The 21,805-nt window shown below is 33.9% G+C and overlaps 2 protein-coding genes across 4 annotated transcripts; one reads left to right on the top strand and one right to left on the bottom strand.

Moving 5' to 3' along the window:
- The first annotated feature begins 6,913 nt into the window (after positions 1-6,913).
- Positions 6,914-17,765, top strand: LOC133790861 (uncharacterized). 2 transcript variants are annotated; one of them, XM_062228693.1, is made up of 7 exons: positions 6,914-7,059; positions 7,147-7,221; positions 7,314-7,371; positions 7,466-7,521; positions 7,709-7,771; positions 8,390-8,458; positions 17,414-17,765. In XM_062228693.1, the coding sequence occupies exons 1-7, from the start codon at positions 7,003-7,005 to the stop codon at positions 17,660-17,662; spliced, it is 627 nt and encodes a 208-aa protein (XP_062084677.1). In that variant the 5' UTR covers positions 6,914-7,002; the 3' UTR covers positions 17,663-17,765. The 2 variants fall into 2 exon arrangements, with proteins under 2 accessions (XP_062084677.1, XP_062084668.1); XM_062228684.1 differs by lacking the exon at positions 17,414-17,765 and adding an exon at positions 9,131-9,866.
- Positions 10,552-16,493, bottom strand: LOC133790844 (ABC transporter B family member 11-like). 2 transcript variants are annotated; one of them, XM_062228657.1, is made up of 13 exons: positions 16,343-16,493; positions 15,480-15,837; positions 15,326-15,380; positions 15,069-15,244; positions 14,761-14,982; positions 14,437-14,675; positions 13,819-14,344; positions 13,273-13,546; positions 12,307-13,178; positions 11,946-12,212; positions 11,589-11,852; positions 11,212-11,505; positions 10,552-11,121 (listed from the first exon to the last, which is right to left on the bottom strand). In XM_062228657.1, exons 2-13 carry the CDS (start codon positions 15,804-15,806, stop codon positions 10,765-10,767), a joined length of 3,873 nt encoding a protein of 1,290 aa, XP_062084641.1. In that variant the 5' UTR covers positions 15,807-15,837; positions 16,343-16,493; the 3' UTR covers positions 10,552-10,764. The 2 variants fall into 2 exon arrangements, with proteins under 2 accessions (XP_062084641.1, XP_062084632.1); XM_062228648.1 differs by lacking the exon at positions 16,343-16,493 and having other exon boundaries at positions 15,480-16,288.
- Positions 17,766-21,805: the final 4,040 nt, after the last annotated feature.

The following is a 21,805-nucleotide window of genomic DNA, read 5'->3' as shown; positions in this document are numbered from 1 at the left end:
TAGCCCTCCTTACTACCTGAGCATAGGTAGAGATCTCATGTACTAGGGGATTCTAATGCCTTGAGCTATCCCAGAATTCAATCCCTAGATAAATCGCTCATTCCGAGCCACATCCATGGGTACCATATCGAAAGAAAACTTGGCCAACACATCGAATTTGTTAACATACTCTGTTACTGTCGTATTTCCCTGAACCAGGTTCAGAAATTCATTTGTCTTTGCAGTCTTAACTGCACCACAATAATATCTCTCACTAAACAATTGCCTAAATTCTTCCCAATTCATCGTAGCTGTATTTCGTGCCTAGGATACCACTTCCCACCAAGTTCGAGAATCTTCCCGTAACACATATGTATCATGACCTACCACCCCTATACCATTGAGGAAGGAACTGATCATGCCCATCCATTGTTCAGCTCTGAATGGATCTAATCCTCCCTAAAAAATCGGAGGGTAATATTCCTGAAATCTCTCATATAGAAATTCCCATCTATTCTTAACCCTAGGCTAAGCCAATACTGGTGCCACTCTTGGCATAACAAAGGAAGAGGTGTTCCCTGACAGAATCTGCTGTTTTAAACACCTGATCTCTTCCTCTTGCCTCTGCAATCTTAGTTGCATATCTGTAAACACCTGCTGCCAATTCTGAGGGGCAGGCGGAGGGCTCAGCCCTGGTTGTAATTCCCAGCCTCAGTATAAACACCACTGGGTCCCATTAACTGCCTTGGGTTCATAACCTCTGATTTAGTCTGTAGTCAATAACTTGACCCATTAAGCATGATGAGCACATTACAAGCCTTCCCATGGAAAACCAAACCGCACCACATTCACATAGCACTGTGGTACTAAAATACATTCCCATAACATTCATGCATAAACCAATAACCCCTGCTCTTTCAAACATACACATCATGCTCTCAACTCGAGCATGCAAATAACACATTCATATACTCACTGAGCAGGTAATCACATAATCATATCAATAGTCAAAGGCCAAGCCCTATTAGAATCTCATGCTTCCTAATAAGGCATGCAGGTAAAGCATTTATATCTTATTTAAGCAGTTAAACACATAACCACATAAATAGTCACCATATCCTGAGTGGAGCTTGTCTTTAGTAATGAGTGTACATGTCTAGCTTATCTTCAGGAACCCTTAACCTTGGCACGCTTTGATACAACGTTGTAACGCCCTACTACTGAAGGACCGTTACACTGTGTAATTTAAATAGTGCTAAACTCGTTAAACGATTCATTTGGTCAAAGATACAATCGTTTCATTAAAACATTTACTATATACATGAGATCCCAAAATACATTTAAAAGGTTAATTATAATAAAAGAGTTACAACCTGTCGACCTAAGCGGCAAAATAGGGTTTGGTGCTAGTTCCTCTTTAAACCCTCAGTCGTGGTGGTCGAGCAGTCGCATATGTACACATCGTCACCTAAGCTCTCCAACTCAAGGATGGTTCAGCTTTCTTTTCCCTTTACCTGCACCATATAGCACCCGTGAGCTAAGGCTCAAGAAAACTTAAACATGCTCATAAGAAGTTAGCAACATATCACCAAATCATAATAAGAATGCCTAGCAGTAATAACCCTACTCATGCATGCATACCATCCATATAAATGACTACGACATCATATGGGGCCAATTTCCCTAGATAAATGATCAATGCATCATACCGAGGTCCAATGCCCAAAACATACAATTATGGAATCATACTGGGGCTCAATGCCCTAGGATATGGGACTAATGAGTCACTCCAAGGCCCTTTGCCCTGTCCTCTGTATAACCAGCCTTGGAGCTGGCCCAGCGTACCTGACGCTTTAGTTTTCCCTGATCAATAGATCGGTCAAGCGTATGATGCACTCCTAATTGGACTAAACCATATTGACCAATGCTCAGTGTGCTATTGCCGCCCTTGACTCATAAGTCAATGCTTTTTGACCAGCACTCAGCGTGCTAATGTCGTCCTTGACAAATAAGTCGATGCTTTACGACCAACACTCAATGTGCTAATGTCGTCATTGACTAATAAGTCAATGCTTTATGACCAGCACTCACCGTGCTAATGTCTTCCTTGACTAATAATTCAATGCTTTACGACCAACACTCAGCGTGCTAATGTCCTCCTTAATTAATAAGTCAATGTTTTACGACCAGCACTTAGCGTGCTAAGGCCGTCTTTGACAAATAAGTCAATGTTGGGGCCCAGCCCTAGGATATGGGACTAATAAGTCACCCCGGGGTCCATTGCTCCATCCTCTGTATAACCATCCTTGGAGCTGGCCTAGCGTACCTGGCTCTAATTTTTCTCCGACCAATAGATCGATCAAGCGTATGGTGCGCTCCTGGTTAAGCATAACCATAACGACCAGCACTTAACGCGCTATTGCCGCCGTTGACTAATAAGTCAATGCTTTTCTCAATTAGATAATGCAAATCATCATATATCAAATATCCAAATATAAAGCATTCAACATGATTAATCAACAATCACAAGCATAATCATAATCATGCACATACTCAAGCATTCAAGCCCTAACCATGTTCCTGGTTAACAATTCGGGAATCACAAGCATAATCATAATCATGCACATTTACAGAGACCCAAGCTCTAATCAATTTTATATTCAACATCCAGGCCAAGCCATAATCACATGTATCACATACTGGGTACAGTTTTCTTACCTTTGGTCCAAGCACCAATTAAATATGAACGACCCTCGAGCACGATCCTATTTCGAGCCCTAGCGGTAACTTAGTCACAACCATAAAATAATAATTTCATAAGATTCAATCCTTAAAACACAAACTTTGGGACCACTCCTATGCTCTCGAGACTTCCAATTCATCCAACGACATAGTGGAACCATCCCCCAACCCCCCAAAGTCATCCCAAGCCCTAAAAATAAGCTTTACTGAAATTGGACTAGCGCAGGGGCGTTGAAAAACAGTGCAGGGGCGCCATCCAAGTCAGGGAGCCACCCTTGTTTTTCCCCTGCCTAATGCTGGGGCGCCCAGAACAGGCTGAGGCACTATCCTCACAACCCAAAACCTTCTGGTTCTTCCCTTGCATTTTCCCCCGAGTTCCAATCACTAAAACCTCATCTAAACACCATCCAAACTCACAATTTAATCCCAAACCTCATCAATACACCAACCTCAACAAAACCCAAGTTTTCACTTGATCAAAAACCCACCAATAATTCAAAATCAATACTTGAGTTTCTTAAAACTCAAGAACACAACCAGAAAACTCAGAAACTCAGGGAATCAAAGGTTAAAATCATTACCTCGGATGCTATGAACGACCTTATGTTGTTGCTATACCAATTCCTAGTCCCAAGCTTCCAAATTCCAAGCTTTAGCCTCCAAAATTTTAAGAACTCCAAGGCACCACCACCCAAAGAGCTTTATAGAGAAAGAGAGAAAGAGAGAAACATGTAGAGAGGGAGAGCTCTGTTTTAATAAACTATGTTTTGAGGTTTCCCTCAGCTGAAGAAACCTATGGTTTAAGCCTCTAATTAGGCACAAATGACCTAAATGCCCCTAGGGCCAAATCTCTCCCTCAAGGCCCTTCAAGGGCAGTTTTGTCATTTGCCACAAACCTCGTTAATTATAATGAACGCCTCATAATTGTCATTATTTCCAATATCCTCAAATAATTACCAAATAATTTCTCCATTACTTGATCCCGGTAATGTACTAAATTACCAAATTACTCCTAGGCTCCCCCCGAGCCGGGTAATTAACCCTGTTGTGACTAAACCGCTACTTTGCTCGCTAAGATCGTCTCTTGCCGAATAACCAAAATATATCCACATAATGATGTGGACCCACACATATATCACATATATGCCAAATATACCCATAATATGCTAAATAACAAAAAATTGCCATTCTAATCAGAAATTGACCCACATGCATATTTAATACACCTAAACTAAACATACACATCAAGTCATATTATAATATAACTCACAAAATCATACAATGATACATATATATATATATTAATCACATAATCACATAATTTCCATAATTTGCCATCCTGGCCCCCTAATTAAGGTCCTAAGCATTTTTAGGTAATTTATGATGTTACAATAATCGGCCAAAATAACCCTTATTATTCAGAATTTTTCGAAACCCTATAGAAGATTTGCTATACAATGAACAACATATTTAAAAGACTATAGTCAAGACACCATCACGTGTACATGAAAGAAGCATGTTGTACGAGTATGATAAAAATGAATCTCTACTATACAATGTCCAAAAAAATATATATATATTTTTTAATTATTACAAAAGATTGCGCGAAGCACAATTATGTTTTCTAGTTTAATATATGTGCTCAAAATCTACTAAGCATCAATTACGCATATACCACACATGTATCGATATCGTAAAAATGTTATAAAAAAAAGTAAAAATATTTTTTTTAAGAAAAGTAAAGAAGTTATTATTAGTATTATTATTGTAAAAAAAACCATTGAAAAAAATAATATTAGACGATTTATCCATTATTTAAAAAAAGTAGAAATTACATGAAATATGATATTTTTCTATATATTTTTTTACAATTTTATGCATTTTTTCCCATAATTTTTTTGGTAAGTGATTACTACCACATTAATTTTTAAAATGACTAATTCGACATTAGTAAATGGTCACCACTATCAAAATAGTTTTTATTTTGGGACCAAACTAATTGTATTCTAATTGAGAGATTATAACTGAATAGAAGTATTGGTACAAAAAAATTTCCAAACACCCAAAAATATCAACTTTAACCGCAATAGCAATAAAAACTCCCTAATTACTATTACATATTTATAAGTAACTTAAGTGATTCAAATTTAGAATAAATCATTGATTTTCTCATTTGTGTACAAATAAATGACATAATATATATTTATTTGACTGTATATATAATTATTACTATATAGATGTATACTTTCTTAATGTGAGACTTAAAAAAACATATAACTAATTACATTTTAGATGTTATTCTTATTTATAATTGGCCCAAATTGGGACCAATTTTTTTATAATAAAATAGAGGTCATTCTTATATAGAGTATTCTTATATAGATGTTTTACTGTACCTCTATATCACTAATAAACTAAAAAAATGATAGTGATAACTAGTTACTACCACTACCAAAAGAAAAAGAAAAAGACTATTTTGATAGTGGTATGAGTTACTACCACATCAATTTTTAAAATAACTAATTCGACATTGGTAAACTATTGTTGTAAAGAAATATGAGAAAACAAAAATAAGAGAATTTTTAAAAAATATGACTTTTATACCATCAATGTGCCAAATATGAGAATTATACTTTTCTTAATTTGTTTGGAAAAATTTATTATATAAAAAATTAAAGTATGAGAAACACAATTAGTAGCTAACTAAAATATGAAAATATCACATTTTTTATCATAGTTATATTTTCTTTGATTTTGAAGGTAATTTTTTTTTAATTTTTTCCTTCATTTTTAATTATTTTTCAGTTATTTTATCTTTATTTTTTTCCTTACTTATTTTTTCTTTTTCTTTTTTTAAAATTTTTTTTGACCAATTTTTATCTTCATCCTTTTTTTTCTTTCCATTTTTCATCTTCTTTTCATTTTTATTCATTTATCTATTTTTTTCTTTCATTTGTATTGTTTTATTTTTTTTGTTAATATTTTTTCAGTTTTCTTTTTTTTTTCCATTTTTTTCCTTCTATTTTTTCATCATTTTTGTATTTATGATAACTAGTTACCTATGTTACTAAAATCATAGTTACTTTTTCTTCATTTTTTAATGAAGTGTTCTTCTTCTTTTCCCTTCAAATTTGATGTTTATTTTCATATTTAATATGAGTAACCCGTCACTTCTCTTTTAGTACATGGTTACCCCTCTTATGACAGAAAGTTACTCCTCTCAGGATAACTGGTTATCCCTCCTGGTATATGTTATTTAACCTATCTCTAGAATATTTTTTTATATAACTGTCAAAGACCAATCAAGTAACTAGTTACCTTACCCAGGATTTGAAAAAAGAAACGCACAATCTAAAAAAAAAGGAAAAAATGTTTATAATAAATAAAAAATAATTTTAAACACAATTCATATTACAAAAAAAAAAAATTGCAAAACAACCATAGAAAAATTTAATATAAAATTAGTAGTATAAAAATAATATAAAAAACACAAATAAGCTAAAAAAAAAAATAATCAAATTACAAACATACCCTTCCAAATTAATAAAACTGAGTAAAACTATGGTATAAACCAACTTTTATACAAAAATATGAGAAAATAAACCTATAAAAGTGAAAATTCTTTAAAAAAAAGCCATATTTTTACACACTATTAAAAATCCCATATAAAATGTAATTTCCTCCAAAAATAATATCACCAAAATATAGAGAGAAAAAAAACACCATACAAATGTTAAAATAAAACCATATTTTGGTGGCATTATTGGTTTTTTTTTTTCCAATATATTAAAAACTAAGTTTAAATTTACCATATTCTTGTAAATTTCTCTTAAAAAAAAAATAAAAAATGTAGAAATTAGATTCAGTAGCCACTTTTAGGTAAGCCCTTTATTTTTTATCTACAAATTTTAAGTTTTAGTATAGTACCCACTATTTCAATTAATATACCTATTATATCCTTATAATTAGTAGTTACTGTTTTTAGAAGAGTACTATGTGATTAAGGGTATTTTTGGAATTGTCTATGATAAAAATGAATAGAACTAAACTAAAAATATTTAGGAGGTAATTTTAGTTAAGAACTCATTAAATTAGCTAATTTTCAACTTATTCCTAAAAAAAAATCTTAATTGAAGATCAGGGGTGGAGAGTGGGTTGGACCCAATTGTAAAAGGGCCAGGGTTTAAGGCCCAGTTAGGCCCTTAACATGGCAAAAGCTTTGGAGTGGTGGAGAAAAGGAGAACTGCCGGAGGAGGAGGGGCAGGAGTGTGAAGGTTGAAAATGGCGGACAAATCGACGCCCCCGATTAGGCTTATGAATTTCATATCGGAGGACCAGGTTTGCTAGTCTCTAGTTACTACTGAGCGTTTCTTAAATTTTAAAACCCTAATTCAAATTCTGGGATTGGGACGATGATTTCAACAGTTGGATGAAACCAAGAAAGCTAGGGGCGAACGCGTTGAGGATGGCACTGCCCAGAGGGATAGACCCCTTTTCGAGGTAAGCTTATAACTGTTGCATTTCTTTTATTTGTAATTATATATATGTATATGAAACTGTATTCTATATCTAACTCAATCGGGATACTACAGATTTTAAAAGAAAATAAAGACAAGAAAGATGCTGAATTCAACGAGCGATTTAAGCACAGTGAGTACTTATTTTAGTTTTGGGACATTGAGTTAGCAAATATTGTTACTTGGGCATTTTCGTGTCACCAAAACCCTTGCTTATTACATTGCAGGGCCTCCTAAAGCTTTGGATGATGATGAGACTGAGTTTCTTGATAAATTAGAGCTGGTAAAACATTCATTTGTGCTTTTAACATATTAGTATTCTCTATTAAAGATAGCTCACAGCTTCAAATGTCATACTTTGACATGTCCTCATTTCATCAGTCAAGTGCCATGTGAAAGTCATATTATTTGTTTCTTGAATTATATTTTCTTCTTACACTTCTTCTGTGACATATGTTTTGCTCTTCCAGTCGAAGAGGGAATATGAAAAGCAAGTGGCCTGTGAGGAAGCCCAACAACTCCGTAATTTCCAGGTACATTTTCAGTAATTATTTATTTTAAAATTTTGTAGCTATAGTGTATACTTGGGGTACTCATGCTCTGTGCAAAATAATAATAAAAAAATTCCCTTTTAGAGATATAGAAAGTGAATAAGTTCTTAGGCATTCACACTAAAACCAAAAGAAAGGGAAAAAAGACTGTAATTTAGTATTTTTGGAATAGCCTTATTTTGAGATTGCAAATGTTAAATTTAGTATATTGAATTGTGTTTCTGCTAAATATTTGTTGGTTTTGATTTGAAACTGAGGTAGGCAATACATTTTAAAATGCATTATTTAGATTGATGATTTAATTAATGCTTGGCATTAGTATCTTTTGATTAGAGACCTTGGTCATGCTAGTTGAGAACAATAGAGCTTGCCATAATTACATGTGTGTAGGCATGTTTATGTGGGTTATACATGCTTTAGATATGTGACGAAGTTTTTTCAAATTAATTAGCCTGTTGACTGTTATCTTTCCTTAGCTATTTGTTGTCTAGTAGACTGTTCCTGACAACATAGTTTTTAAAAATGGGTACTATTGATTGGAAGTTTCAACATTATTAAATTAAAGCTTCAACTTTATTAATGCTTTGCTTTTTGGTTCAGGCAGCAGTGGCAGCCCAATCTATGATCAGCCAAGAGTTTGAGGAAACACCTCCTGTTCCTGTAGTCCAGGTTACTTTCTTGATCATTAAATATATTTATATATGCATATTCTTTTTTCTCTGTGATTTAGCATTCCACGTAGTAGGATTTGGTTTTAGGAATTTATGGTTATAGCGCTATTTGCACGTGTCCATGTAGTTTGTAATTAAAATATTTTGCGAGAAAGAGAAGAAGTAAATGTCTGTGTTACACACTTACACTATGTTTGCTAAGAGGAAAAAGTGGGTGGATGGAGAGGAGAGGAGGGAGAGAAGAGGAAGGAGTCAAATCTTCTTGTTTGGCAAGAAAGATTATAGGAGGGAGAGGAAAGGTGAGAAGATTACAAATCCACTCAAATCTACCATTTAATGGAAGGATTCATACTCTCCATTCTCATTTGTTTATTCCTCTAAAAAAATTATTAAAAAATAATTGTGAGGATAATTTAGTAATTTCATGAATAAATAGTAATCTATTATTTAACTTCTCCATCCCTCTTACCAAACAATTTAGAGGGATTACTACTCTCCTCTCCCTCCTTTATATTATCCATCTTTCCTCAACAATCCATCTTCTCTGTTCTCCCTCCACCCTACCAAACATAGATTAATGTTAGAAGGGAGCTATTAGCCACTTGGTCACAGTGTTTGTAATGGTTTAAAGTGTTGGGTTTTTTTTAAGAAAGATACATCTGTTCTGCAGGAGCAGAAGGTAGTGAGGAAGAAAAATCCTCATCCACAGCCATTAGGCGTGACAATAAAAGTGAAGCCTCAAGCAAAAAAAGCTAAGTTGGATCAAGAAGGTGTTATAGAGCCGCCCTCAAACTCAACAAATGTTTATAATGATGATACAGAAAGAGAATCTCAGCCAGCAAACTTGCCTTATCGTGATACTGATAAAACTAATGCTGTTGTGAAGACTGCTTTAGTTTCATATAGTGATGAAAGTGAAGAAGATGATTAGGCAGTTTCATGATTGATATCTTTGAGGAAACAGATTTAGTTATTTCAATGAATCCCTCTTCGTCCCTTTACACAAATGGACAAGGAGAAATCGGGAAACGGACGTGTGTTAACATCCATCCATTCATACTTGCATTTGCATTTGGAAGATTGAACCTAAAAAAGCTTCATGCTTTGTTTGGTTGATGTGGAAAGGGCGAGGAAAGAAAATGTAATTGAAAAAAGTGGTAAAATAGATGGTTGAGTAGGAGATAAAAGGAATAAAGAATAAAGAACATTGGGTAGGTAGCATATCAAATTTTAGTCCTTCCCAATTGGGGAGTGAATAGAAAAAGATTCTTCAACCCTTAATCATCCTCTTTATCAATCAAACTTTACTTTGTAGGTAGGTAGATAGGACTTATCAAATTTGAGTCCTTCCCAAGTTGGTGAGTGAATAGAAAAGATTCTTCAACTCTTGATCACCTCATTGCCAACTCTCTCTCACTCTCTCTAGTGTGATTTTTATTTTTTAATGTTTTTTATTTTTTTATGTTATTTATACATTTTAAAAAACAAATAATAACTTATTATATTAAAATATTAATCTACCTTACTATTTACACATGTATTTTTGAAAAATATATATTTTGAAATATTATTTATTTATTTGATAAAAGTATATATAAAAAAGTATATTAATATTTATTTAGTCCTATATAGCCCACCAAATAGTACTCAAATAATCTAATCTAATCTAATTTGTAACCATTCCTATGTACTAAAGGAGCAAACAATTAATGTTATATGTTGGGTATGGTGGTGCACTATTGTTTGTGTTTTGTGCGAAACGCGCAATTGTGGAATGTGGCAGCGCAATTTAGCCACAACAGCCAGCCAGCCAGCCAGCCAGGTATTATTCCAATACACACAAGCTTTGACTTTGATCTTCATTCATTGCATGCCTGCCTTTTAGAATGACATTGATGGATTTTTCCTCATATCTTTAACTAAGTTAATCAAAACAATCAATCTACTTTGACTTTGGACACACTTGATCGTCACTGCTGACGTTGTATTTTATTTAATTTAAAATTAAATACAATATTGTATATTCTTTCTTAGCAATCAATTTTCCTGTTCTTTCATTATTTTATGGAAAGCTTAAAAAAATGGAGATGGTGAGCTCATAGTGACTTGTATTGTGATACAAAACATAACACCGTCTTTGATTGATTGAACAATAAGATTACACTTATAAACAACCCGACTACTTAAGAAGATTTCACTTCTTTTTCTTTTTGGTACGATATATTGTTGAAAATTGATTTGTATTATGTATAACATATATGAAATATATTAAACACGAAAAATAAATAATAAAAAACTAATGTTTTAAACAGTCTTAGCGCTCATGTGAAGTGCAACTAAGGAAGCATAAACACCGTCGTGGATGCTAATGAGAGTGTCATGCTTCCCTTTCTCCACAATCACTCCATTCTTAACGACGGCAATCACGTCGGCGTTCTTGATGGTGGACAGCCTATGAGCCACCACCACTGTTGTCCTGTTCACCATCACTCTATCAAGTGCGTCTTGCACCACCTTTTCTGACTCTGCATCAAGCGCACTTGTTGCCTCGTCCAATAGCAATATCTTTGGACTCTTTGCTATTGCTCTTGCTATGGCTACCCTTTGTTTTTGTCCTCCAGACAGTTGCACTCCTCTTTCTCCAACAACCGTATCATAACCCTGTCCATCCAATTTTCATTCAATCAACTGCAAATAACTAACTAATATTATGTATAACTTAAACACACACACAATGTCTCAGACTCTCACCTGATGTAAGCTACTAATGAACTTGTGGGCATTGGCCAATTCTGAGGCTGCTAAAATCTCAGCTTCACTGGCTTCGCCTTCCTTCCCATAAGCTATGTTAGCGCGAATGGTGTCATTGAACAGAACAGGCTCTTGGCTCACTAATCCCATCTGCTGCCTCAACCATTTCAATTTCAATCTCTGAAGTTCAACTCCATCCAATGTTATGTGTCCTGAGTCAGGATCATAAAACCTCTGCAACAAAGCTATAACTGTCGATTTCCCACTCCCGCTTTCTCCAACCAAGGCAACCGTCTGAACCAAACCAAATTAATTAATCAGAAACAGCTCCACTTCAACTACTAGTAATGTCAATGTGAGTGATTATTATTTATTACCTTGCCAGAATGAATAGTTAAACTGAGGTCTTTGAAGATTTGAATATCTGGCCTTAATGGATACTTAAAGCTCACATGGCGCAGATGAATTTCTCCCTTCACATCATCTATGGTCTCCCCAGACTCATCACTCGGGTCTATCTGTGACTTGCGGTCTATTATGGAGAATATAGAAGCTGCAGCAACCTTAGCTTTACTTGAATCAGGAGCAAAGGAGCTTGATTGAGAAATTCCCACTGCAGCCATTGTCAAAGCAAAGAAAACCTGCCAAAAACCACCAATACCTTATTATTCCTTTTTTATCTGTGTATATTTGTGTTCATTAACAGTAGTCATATTGTCAAGTCTGATTATTACCTTGAAAACGTCTGAAAATGTAATTTTTTTAGACTCAACAAGTCTGGCTCCAGCGTAGAAACTCGTTGCATAGACACAAAATAGTAGAAAGAATGACACCCCAAATCCTAAACCACTGATCACACCTTGCCGTATCCCTGTCATCATAGGGCCCTCACATTTCTTTTTGTACAAATCCATCACTTTCTCTTCAGCACAGAAAGAAGCAACAGTTCTTATGCTCCCCACTGCATCATTAGCTACTTGACTTGCTTCCTCATACATCACCTGCAACCATATACATTTTGATATTATTCACCGAATTTAAACAATATCATGATTAGTTCTAACATGACTGTAATTTCTATCTAGCAACTAATACCTTTGCATCTGCACTGAATCCTTTCATGAACTTTGCTTGAATGTATCCATTAACTCCTATCAAAGGAAGCAAGACTAGAATGATAAGTGCCAACTCCCAACTTGCCAGAAAAGCAATTAGCAAACCAGCAACAGCAGATGCAATGTTCTGAACCAGCTGCCCGAGTGCATCCCCAACTAAGGCACGCACCATCGATGCATCAGCAGACAGCCTAGCCCCAACTGCACCACTCGAGTTCTCTGGCTCATCGAACCATCCTACTTCCATGTTAACCACTTTCTCAAAACACAGAACTCTTATGCGTTGAATTAACTTGCTTCCAGCTACAGCAAAGAAGTAACCACGTGCTGGAATTGCGAGTAACGATATAACACCAAGAAGCAAAAACATCAATGCCCAAAACTCGGAATCCTTCTTTTGCTTGTGAGATTTTTCATAGAATACCTTTATCATACTAGAAATAAGCACCCCAAAAAGTGGAAGCAAAACACCATTAATGATGGCGGCTATAGTTCCTATGAGAATAACAGGTATCTCTGGCTTGTTAAGAGCAGCAAGGCGGCTGAGTGGGACACTTGGAGTGGATTCTGATGCTTCTACAGGGGCCTCTGTATCTGTCATTGTAGTGTCATGGATGCCAGTAGGTAAACCAAATGAGACTGAAAATGAATGGCGACTGCTATTTCCTATTGATGATCCTCGACTTAGAGATCGCTTCATTGACCCTCTTTGACTTGACTGTCTGAAAGATTCTGGAGTAATTTCAGTTTTGTTTTGATCACGTACTTGTTCTGATTCCTTGTTCACTTCTTGTAAGCGTATAAGTTGACTGTAAGCTCCTTCAGGATCTTTGACTAACTCATTGTGTGAGCCTGGGGATCATTAATTTTCAACATGTTGTTAAGTGACATAAACATCTTTACATTAGCTAAACTAATCATCAAAATGATAAGTTCAAGTAAGTACCTTTCTCAACCATCTTTCCTCTATGAATGACAGCAATCGAATCAGCATTCCTCACAGTGCTCAAACGATGAGCAACCACCACAGTGGTTCGGTTAACCATGATTCTGTCCAATGCTTCTTGCACTACCCTTTCAGATTCTGCATCAAGTGCACTTGTTGCTTCATCTAAAAGTAGAATTCGAGGGTCTTTCAGAATTGCCCTTGCTATAGCAACCCTTTGTTTTTGACCACCGGAGAGTTGAGTCCCATGTTCACCAACCATGGTATCAAGTCCCTGAAGAGAATTTTACAATCCCATCCCATGTAAGACTTAGAATGTTTCAAGAGGCATTTGACAAAATAGACAATTTTTTATTGACTTTACAAAATAACTTTCTTTCGATAATTCTGTTGAACACATTTGATACCCTGTCGGGAAGGTTACTTTACAAAGAATTATCAAAAGAAGACTATTTCTCCAAATGGGATTAGAAAAAAGTCTATTTTCACTAGTTACTCATGTTGCAATCAATAAGTGTTTGTAAATTTGAGGAATATAGAACGAACCTGAGGCAACTTATCAATGAACTTAGCAGCATTTGCAAGTTCAGTTGCAGCTTTTATGTCTTCAGTAGTTGCATCTTCCTTTCCATAGGCAATATTCTCCCTGATGCTAGCAGCAAATAAAACAGGTTCCTGACTGACAAGACCAATCTTCTGACGAATCCATTTAAGCTGAAACTCCTTCAAGTTGACGCCATCAATCAAAACTTCACCAGCATGAGGATCATAGAATCTCTCAATGAGACTTATCACAGTAGACTTCCCACTTCCACTTTGGCCGACCAAAGCTGTTGTGGTGCCACTGGGAATGTCAAGTGAGAATCCATTGAAGATTTGTTCATCTGGTCTAGCTGGATAGCTAAAGTAAACATCTCTCAACTCTATATCTCCACGAATATCATCCAAAACCTTCCCTTTAGTGTCATATGAATCAATTTCTGGCTTCCTACTAATGGTCTCAAACATCTTAAATGCTGCAGCTTGACCAGCTGCAAATGCACTCATGCAAGGAGATGCCTGCCCCAGGGACCTGATAACATAACAGATACCCTTATCTATCTATCTATCTATGGAGTAGTATATGAATATGTAAAAGTAAAAAATTTGCATGAAAAAACTCACATAGATCCAGTCAAAACAGCAACGATGACATTCAAAACATCACCACCGTTGTATCCTTTTTCCCTTATCATCTTTACTCCAAACCATACTGCTAGAGCATAGCTGCCAAAGATGACAAACATAACCAGACCAAGACCAAGTCCAGCGGCTGTGCCTTCATAGACACCAGATTTGTAAGCGCTAACGAGAAACTTGTTGTAGTTTATTATTGCTTGTTTCTCCCCAGTGAATGATGCAACCTAAACAGACAACAAAATCAGTAAACATACTAACATGGTAATTGGAAAACACAGTTGAGTTGAGTACTTGAAAATGGTGACTTACAGTTCTGATAGAACCAATGGTCTGTTCAACTACATTTGCTGCTTTTGCATAGGCAGTTTGTCCTCGAGACGCCATCTTGCTTATGATTACAGCCATAACTGCACCGGCTGCAACCATAAGAGGAATAGAGGTCATCATAACAAGGGTGAGAAGCCAGCCTTTGAAGAAAGCTATTACGAAGCCACCAATGAATGTGGATACCAGTTGAATAAATTTTCCAACCTACAAAATATATAAGATTTGTCATCAAAACATGAAGACTATATATATATATATAGTCTTTCTTTCTTTGTATTAAGATATAGTACCTTCTCTCCCATGGCGTCTTGTATGAGAACAGTGTCACCTGACATTCTTCCCACGACCTCTCCTGTGTTAGTTTCTTTATCAAAGAAAGCAACATCTTGTCTAAGTATGGTTTTCAAATATAAATTTCTAATTCTTGCAGCTTGTCTTTCTCCTGTGACCATCCAGCAAGCCACCTCTGCCAAACCAAAACAAACATGCACTATTTAGAGAGAGAGAGAGAGAGAGAGAGAGAGAGAGAGAGTAGACTACTACTTACGGAAAAATGCAGCCACAAGAGTCCCCACACCCAAGTACACAAATTTTAGACAGACCTGGTATTTTTGGCAGAAACAAGGTGTTATAACACACATACATAGATGAATGGAATTGAATATAAGAATCAAAATCATAAATATCACAATTTTACTTACCTTAGAAACAATTTTAACAACATCTGTGTTGGTTTGGTTGTTCCCAAAGGAGTTGATCATCTCTCCGAATAGTATGGTCATAACTGGCAGACCTAATCCGTTACCAATGGCACCCAAAGTGCCGGCAATCATCAATAAGATATCAGTGCTATCTGCAAAGGAGAAGAGCTTGTGAAAAGGAATTTTCTCATCTGGTACTTTACTCTTCCCTGACTCCTGTTCCTTTTCTTCATTATTATTCTTATCACTCTTGGTAGAGTGCAGAGCTGTCTCTTCTTCTATCTGGGTTTTGGACGAGCTGGCCTCTTGGTCATTCTCTACTGCCATGGCCCAAAACTCTCACAACCCCAATACCCAACTGCACAACAACAACACAGATTAATGACCAAAAAACCTAGTAGCTTCAATTATAGTGACGCAGCCGGAGTGGCTCAACACAAATGGTCAAAAGAACCGACATCATCATCGTCATATATATGATCTAGAAGCAGCGGGCCTGTAAGTACTAAAGTTAAAAAGAAGAAAACACAGAGCCAAAAAAAAAGGTTGACTTGGCATATCTCTAAGCTCGGCACCCTTGTTTTAGTATCACACTTTTCAGACAAGACAACACTTGTGTTCAAACACAACAAGGGTCGGCACAATTGGGGATCAAGTAGCTAGTTCCACAGCAAAAAATACAAACATTTGAGCTTTAAGCCAATATAGTAGAGACACAGAAAGAACAAAAGAATGAAACTTCGTTTGTATTTGGTAAGAATTGAAAAAAATCAGTACACAAATTCAAAAAAGGAAAAAAGAAAAAGATTGTGTTTCTTTTTTAACTTTTTTTAAGTTTAAAGATTTAAAGGCCAAAAGGGTACCCAGCGACTGTGGAAGTGTGGTGGTGGCTCTCGGCTGCGGCTGGTGACGCCTATGGCTTATTCAACTTTTTTGCAGAAAGGTGATATGTCATATATCAAATATGATATATATATATATATGAGTTGAGAGAGAGAGAGAGAGTAAATGATTCGTCGTTGCTTAATGCGCAAGCATCTTCATATATATATAAATTTATATTTATATAAACTATTTGGAACTAATAATAATACAAAAAAAGGAATAGGAATAGCTGTTCTCACCCATATATCATTTATATTCTTAATTTGGTCAAAGCTAGCTACGAAGCTTCGCTTCAACTAAATACTACATTGCATTCATATATATATATATATATATATTATATATAACATGTAATGCATATTATTACTTATTTGTCCGCACAACTTTCTTTAATATTCTCATTTTTTAATATAGTGGATCGTATCTTGTTTTCTTTATTACTCGTATCTTCTTGAAACAAATGAAATTTCTCTCTTGTTTTGTCTTTTTATTATATGTATAAACAAAAAGTATTGACGTGCACAGATTGATTATTTTTCTGATTTATTTATTTTTTAGTTTGGAGAAAATGAATATCGGAATCTCTGCTTATTACTCACCAAAAGCAAGTAGCTCTATGTTTTTTTGTAAACGTTTTTGGGAGTTTCCAATGACACAGTCAAAAACCCAGATATATAATAGATAAATAAATAATAAAGAAGACTATCAAGCTTATGATCAGTTGAACATCTTTCTCAAATTCTAGATGAAGTTTGATTTTTAATTTGTTTATTATTATTTTGTTCAATAATAAATGTTTAAATATAAAATAGTAGGACAGCTGGGTGAGAGATAATTTGAGTTACATTGTTTACTTAAACGTGAAGACCAAGTACTAGTATAGGAATAAGATATTGGTATGTTCAAACTTTTACCTCATCAGATTTGTTTCTTAATATATGAGTTATGTGACCAATTACATATATATTTTTTTATTATTATAAATATCATCAGTATATATACATATGGAATAATGTGGTTGTGGTTGTGATGTGGGAGCTTTTTGTTAGGTGTGGGTGTGGCTTGGCTTAATGGAGCATCCAAAGGAGTGTGTCCTAGTCAATATTAGAGCTGTAAATACGGGCCGGGCTTTTGGAGCACGGCACGAGCCCGGGAGGCACGAGCACGACACGGCACGAAAAAATATGGGCTTGGGCCAAGCACGGCACGAAAAAATATGGGCTTGGGCCAGGCACGGCACGACACGGGCTAAGCACGGCATGGCACGACAAGCCCGAAGGCACGACACGAAAGCATAAACAAACTAGCCCGAAAGCACGACACGATAAAAAACCTGATATTTTGACATTAATAATCATAATAAATTTTTATTTGTCAATAATTAATAAATTAAAATGATAATATATGTCTTATTTTTTTCAATGTTTATATTTTTATAATTATATTAATTTATTTTAAGATTTGTTAGTTAAATTTTTAGCATTTATTAGTAGGTATTAAAATTCTAATAATTATTTTTGATATAATTTTGTGTAAAATATTGTTAAAAAGTATATAAAAATATCTAAAATTATAATTTAAACAAAGAAATGTATTTGATTTGGTGGTAAGTCCATTGATGGTTAAAGAGGAGGTGGAGGGTTCAATTCTCCATCCTCACATTTTTTAGCAAAAAAAAAGTGAGTCCGAATATAGAAAGTGGGTCGGCCCGAATAAGGAAAGTGGGCTGGCCAGACTTGGGCCCGACACGGCACGACATGGGCTGGGCCCATGGGCCGTGCTGGGCCTACTCTTTCAAAAATGGGCCGGGTCCGGTCCGACACGAATTGAATATGGGCCCGGCCAGACCCGAATTTATCGGAGGCACGAAAAATATGGGCCGGGCAATGCCGGACGGCCCACATTTAAAGCTCTAGTCAATATGACCAAAACCAATATATATATATATATTCACTACTTTGATGATGAATTAATGAATGAGTATAATAGGTTTGAGTATTATATCTATCTATATATCTATCGCATAGGGATAAGTATATGATAAATTCAAAAGGGTACTTGAAGTCATGATGAAATAATAATTTAATATTCATAATAATAAAAAGGGCATATACACAAGTAAAGGAGAATTTAGCTCATTTTATGTATATATTTGTGTGTGTCTACCTAACCTGGTGGGGTCAGCATTGCACATTCATTCTAAGGTTGAGATGAAAAGTGGAATCATGGATATTTGACATCAAGTGGTGGTGGGTGAGTTGAATTGACTTTATATGTATTGGAACATATAATGTGACAACAACATCTTAATTATACTTATTAATAATATTGCAAATGTTATATATTAAATATCAAATTAATACTGTGCTTTGTCGTTTTATCGATCAATTCGAATACCTAGAATCACTTAAAGTTAACATATAGTTCACTAAGCAATCATTTAGGTTCAATTAATATTAGATTGGCTACCATAAAACCATATTTAACTTTCTTCTTCTTCTTCTTCTTATTAATATCATCTTAAGAGAAAAATAAATTAAATGAAGGGTACAGGACTTGTAAATCTTAAAACTGACATATTTTATAGAAATATATTTTTAATTAAAAGATTAATTTTGTCTTCCTTTTATTGTGATTTCAGAATTCACTTTCCTTTTTTTGTGATTTTCAGAATATTTACATTTTTTATTTAACTTTATATTATTACAATTTGATTATAAAGGAAAGATATATCTTATTTAATTAAAACAAATATTTAGTACTTACTCAAAGTCATTTATGGAATATTTGACTTTAAATTTTCATACATCTCAAGATTATAAAATTTAGAAAACTGAATCTTTGATGTCATTACTTGTTATTTATCTCTTGAGCATTTTGATCCGACACATGTATTAGCTGTCTCCACCAAAATCGTATCTGTTGGATCAACGTCTTCTAAAAAAGACAATTCTTCATCAATCAAGAATATCTTCAAATATTATTGCCTTTATTAGGAGATTCATTCTCATCCACGAAATGGACTCTATAAATAGGTTTATAAGGCTTTGAGAAAAAGTGAACTTGTTGGTGCATAATTTGTGAGTGTATTGTAATATTTGTGAGAGTTCATTCTTTGTATTCAAAATTATAGTATTCACGTGATTTTGTGAAAAAATGAGTGTTTAGTTTTTGTGGTGAGTTTATACTACGTTCATAAGTGAATACACATTGTAATTTGAATACAACTTTTATAATCTTCGGGAGAGGATTTTTACAAGCCTTGCGTCATGAGGATGCAAGCACTTGCTGGCCATTGAAGGGAGTTCAAGTGGTTGAACGTTTCAATCAAAATTAGATTAGTGAAGAGAAGTAAGTTACGGCAAATCTCAAGAGGGAGTCTTGTTTTGTTTAAGTTAATATTTTGTACTTGTGATTCTTTATTAATTGATTTTATTCTCTGGGCGTGACCCCAAAGAGTAGGTTATCCGAAATAGTTTCTGAACCTTGTAAAAATTCGTTGTGTTCTTTATTGTTTTTGCACTGTTTTTTTACTGTGTTCACTTTCTGTCATGACAAGTTCGAATTCTGTCCCGACAGAACTGAAATCTGTTTAAACATTTAATTACCATTTCGCACTTTAATGAATTCACATGGTTTAATTAATTTAGTAATTAAACGAAAGTTTAAGACTATTCTATAAGCTGGAATTTAGAAGTGGAATATGTAAATGATTTCGTTGAAATTTAAGTTAGCTATATTCAAGAAACTCCTTTCATTGGTCTAATAAAAACCCGTTGACATACACAATGGCTAGCTTATGAAACTCTACAAATATAAATATTTGTCAAATTTTGATTTTTTGTCGTCAAACATACACCTTTTTAGATTTTTGTTTGAAATCACGGGGCTAGTAATTAAGTACCCTTATTATATTATTATATATGTAAGCATAGTATTTATTTTTAGAAGGGATAATGTGGGTAAAACTACTCAAGTAGTTATAATTTTTGTAGTTATATACTTAAGTAAGAATTTTGACGGCAAAATTATTCAAGTAGTTACAATTTTTACAGTTAAATATCCATGTAAAAATTTTGAGGGCAAAACTACTCAAGTAGTGAATTTTCTTGCACTTAGCTCTCTGTTGTTAAGTCGACGGTTAAAACTAACCCTATGAGACACGTGACAGTCTCTAATTTATCTATTTTTTAATTTAATTTTTTTTAAAATTATTTAAAAATTCAGGAAAAAAATAAAAAAAATTCTAAAAAAATAAATAACATATTTTAAATTCATAAAAAATTAAAACATATATTTTAAAAACTAAAAAAATAACATTTATTTAATGAAAAATTTAAATAAAAATCATAAAAATTTCATTTTAAAACATAAAATTATTAGATTGTATTTAGATTTTAATCAAAATGAAATTTTTATGATTTTATTTAGATTTATCATTAAATTAGTGTTTCTTAGTTTTAAAAATACTTGTGTTAATATTTTGGAATTTAAAATATTTTATTTAATTTTTTTCTGAATTTTTAATTATTTTTAAAATTAAACTTTTAGGAATTAAAATATATTTTTTATTTTTCCCCAAATTTTTTAATATTTTTAATTAGTTTAGACGAATTGGAGACTGTCACGTGTTCCACAAGTTTAATTTTAATCGTTGACTTAACAACAATGAGTTAATTATAAAAAACTCCACTACTTAAATAGTTTTCCCGTCAATTTTTTTTACATATATACTTAACTGTATGAATTGTAACTACTTTATTTTTGTCGCGTTATTCCTTTTTAACTTTTTTAGAAAGAAAGTGTATCTTGGTGAAACTTTAGATGTAACACTAATATTCATATGCCTTATATTATATATGGCACACAAATCATTATTTATTGTCCTCAAATCCACACTTTTCAATATTCAATCAATTTATATATTATTAACTTTTTTATGTGTAAAAGCTAAACGGTGCCATTTGTACTGTACTTTAAACTTAGTCAATATGCTTACTTGCATATGTCAATGTCTTTCACAAATTACCAAACCAACTCATTAATTATCAAACAGTAAAGCATTTAAAAATATTATTATGCAATCAAATTTAATTTTCCATTTTACTATGTTTGGTGTTAAATGTATCGGCATTGGGAGTTGGATAGTAATTTTATATTGGAGTATGTATAGCTCCTCCTCTAATGCAATTAATGTCCTGCAAATTAATTAATCATATATATATTAAATAGATTCTTCCTCATATTATTATTATTATTATTATTATTATTATTATTAAGGATGAAGAAGAAGGAATCAGAGGTGGGGTTCGCTTTCGAAAACTTTGATGAGTGTGAAACATGATATATATAGGCCACAGCTGTATTTCACATGGAGGAGTTCGAAAAGCACACATATATATATTTATTCATTTCTATGATATAATAATGTAATATATATA

The sequence above is a fragment of the Humulus lupulus genome, chromosome 1 (genome assembly GCF_963169125.1).
Source record: "Humulus lupulus chromosome 1, drHumLupu1.1, whole genome shotgun sequence".
Lineage (NCBI taxonomy): Eukaryota > Viridiplantae > Streptophyta > Magnoliopsida > Rosales > Cannabaceae > Humulus > Humulus lupulus.
The sequence above is the reverse complement of the archived record's forward strand: the minus strand, read 5'-3'. Positions and strand labels throughout refer to the sequence as shown.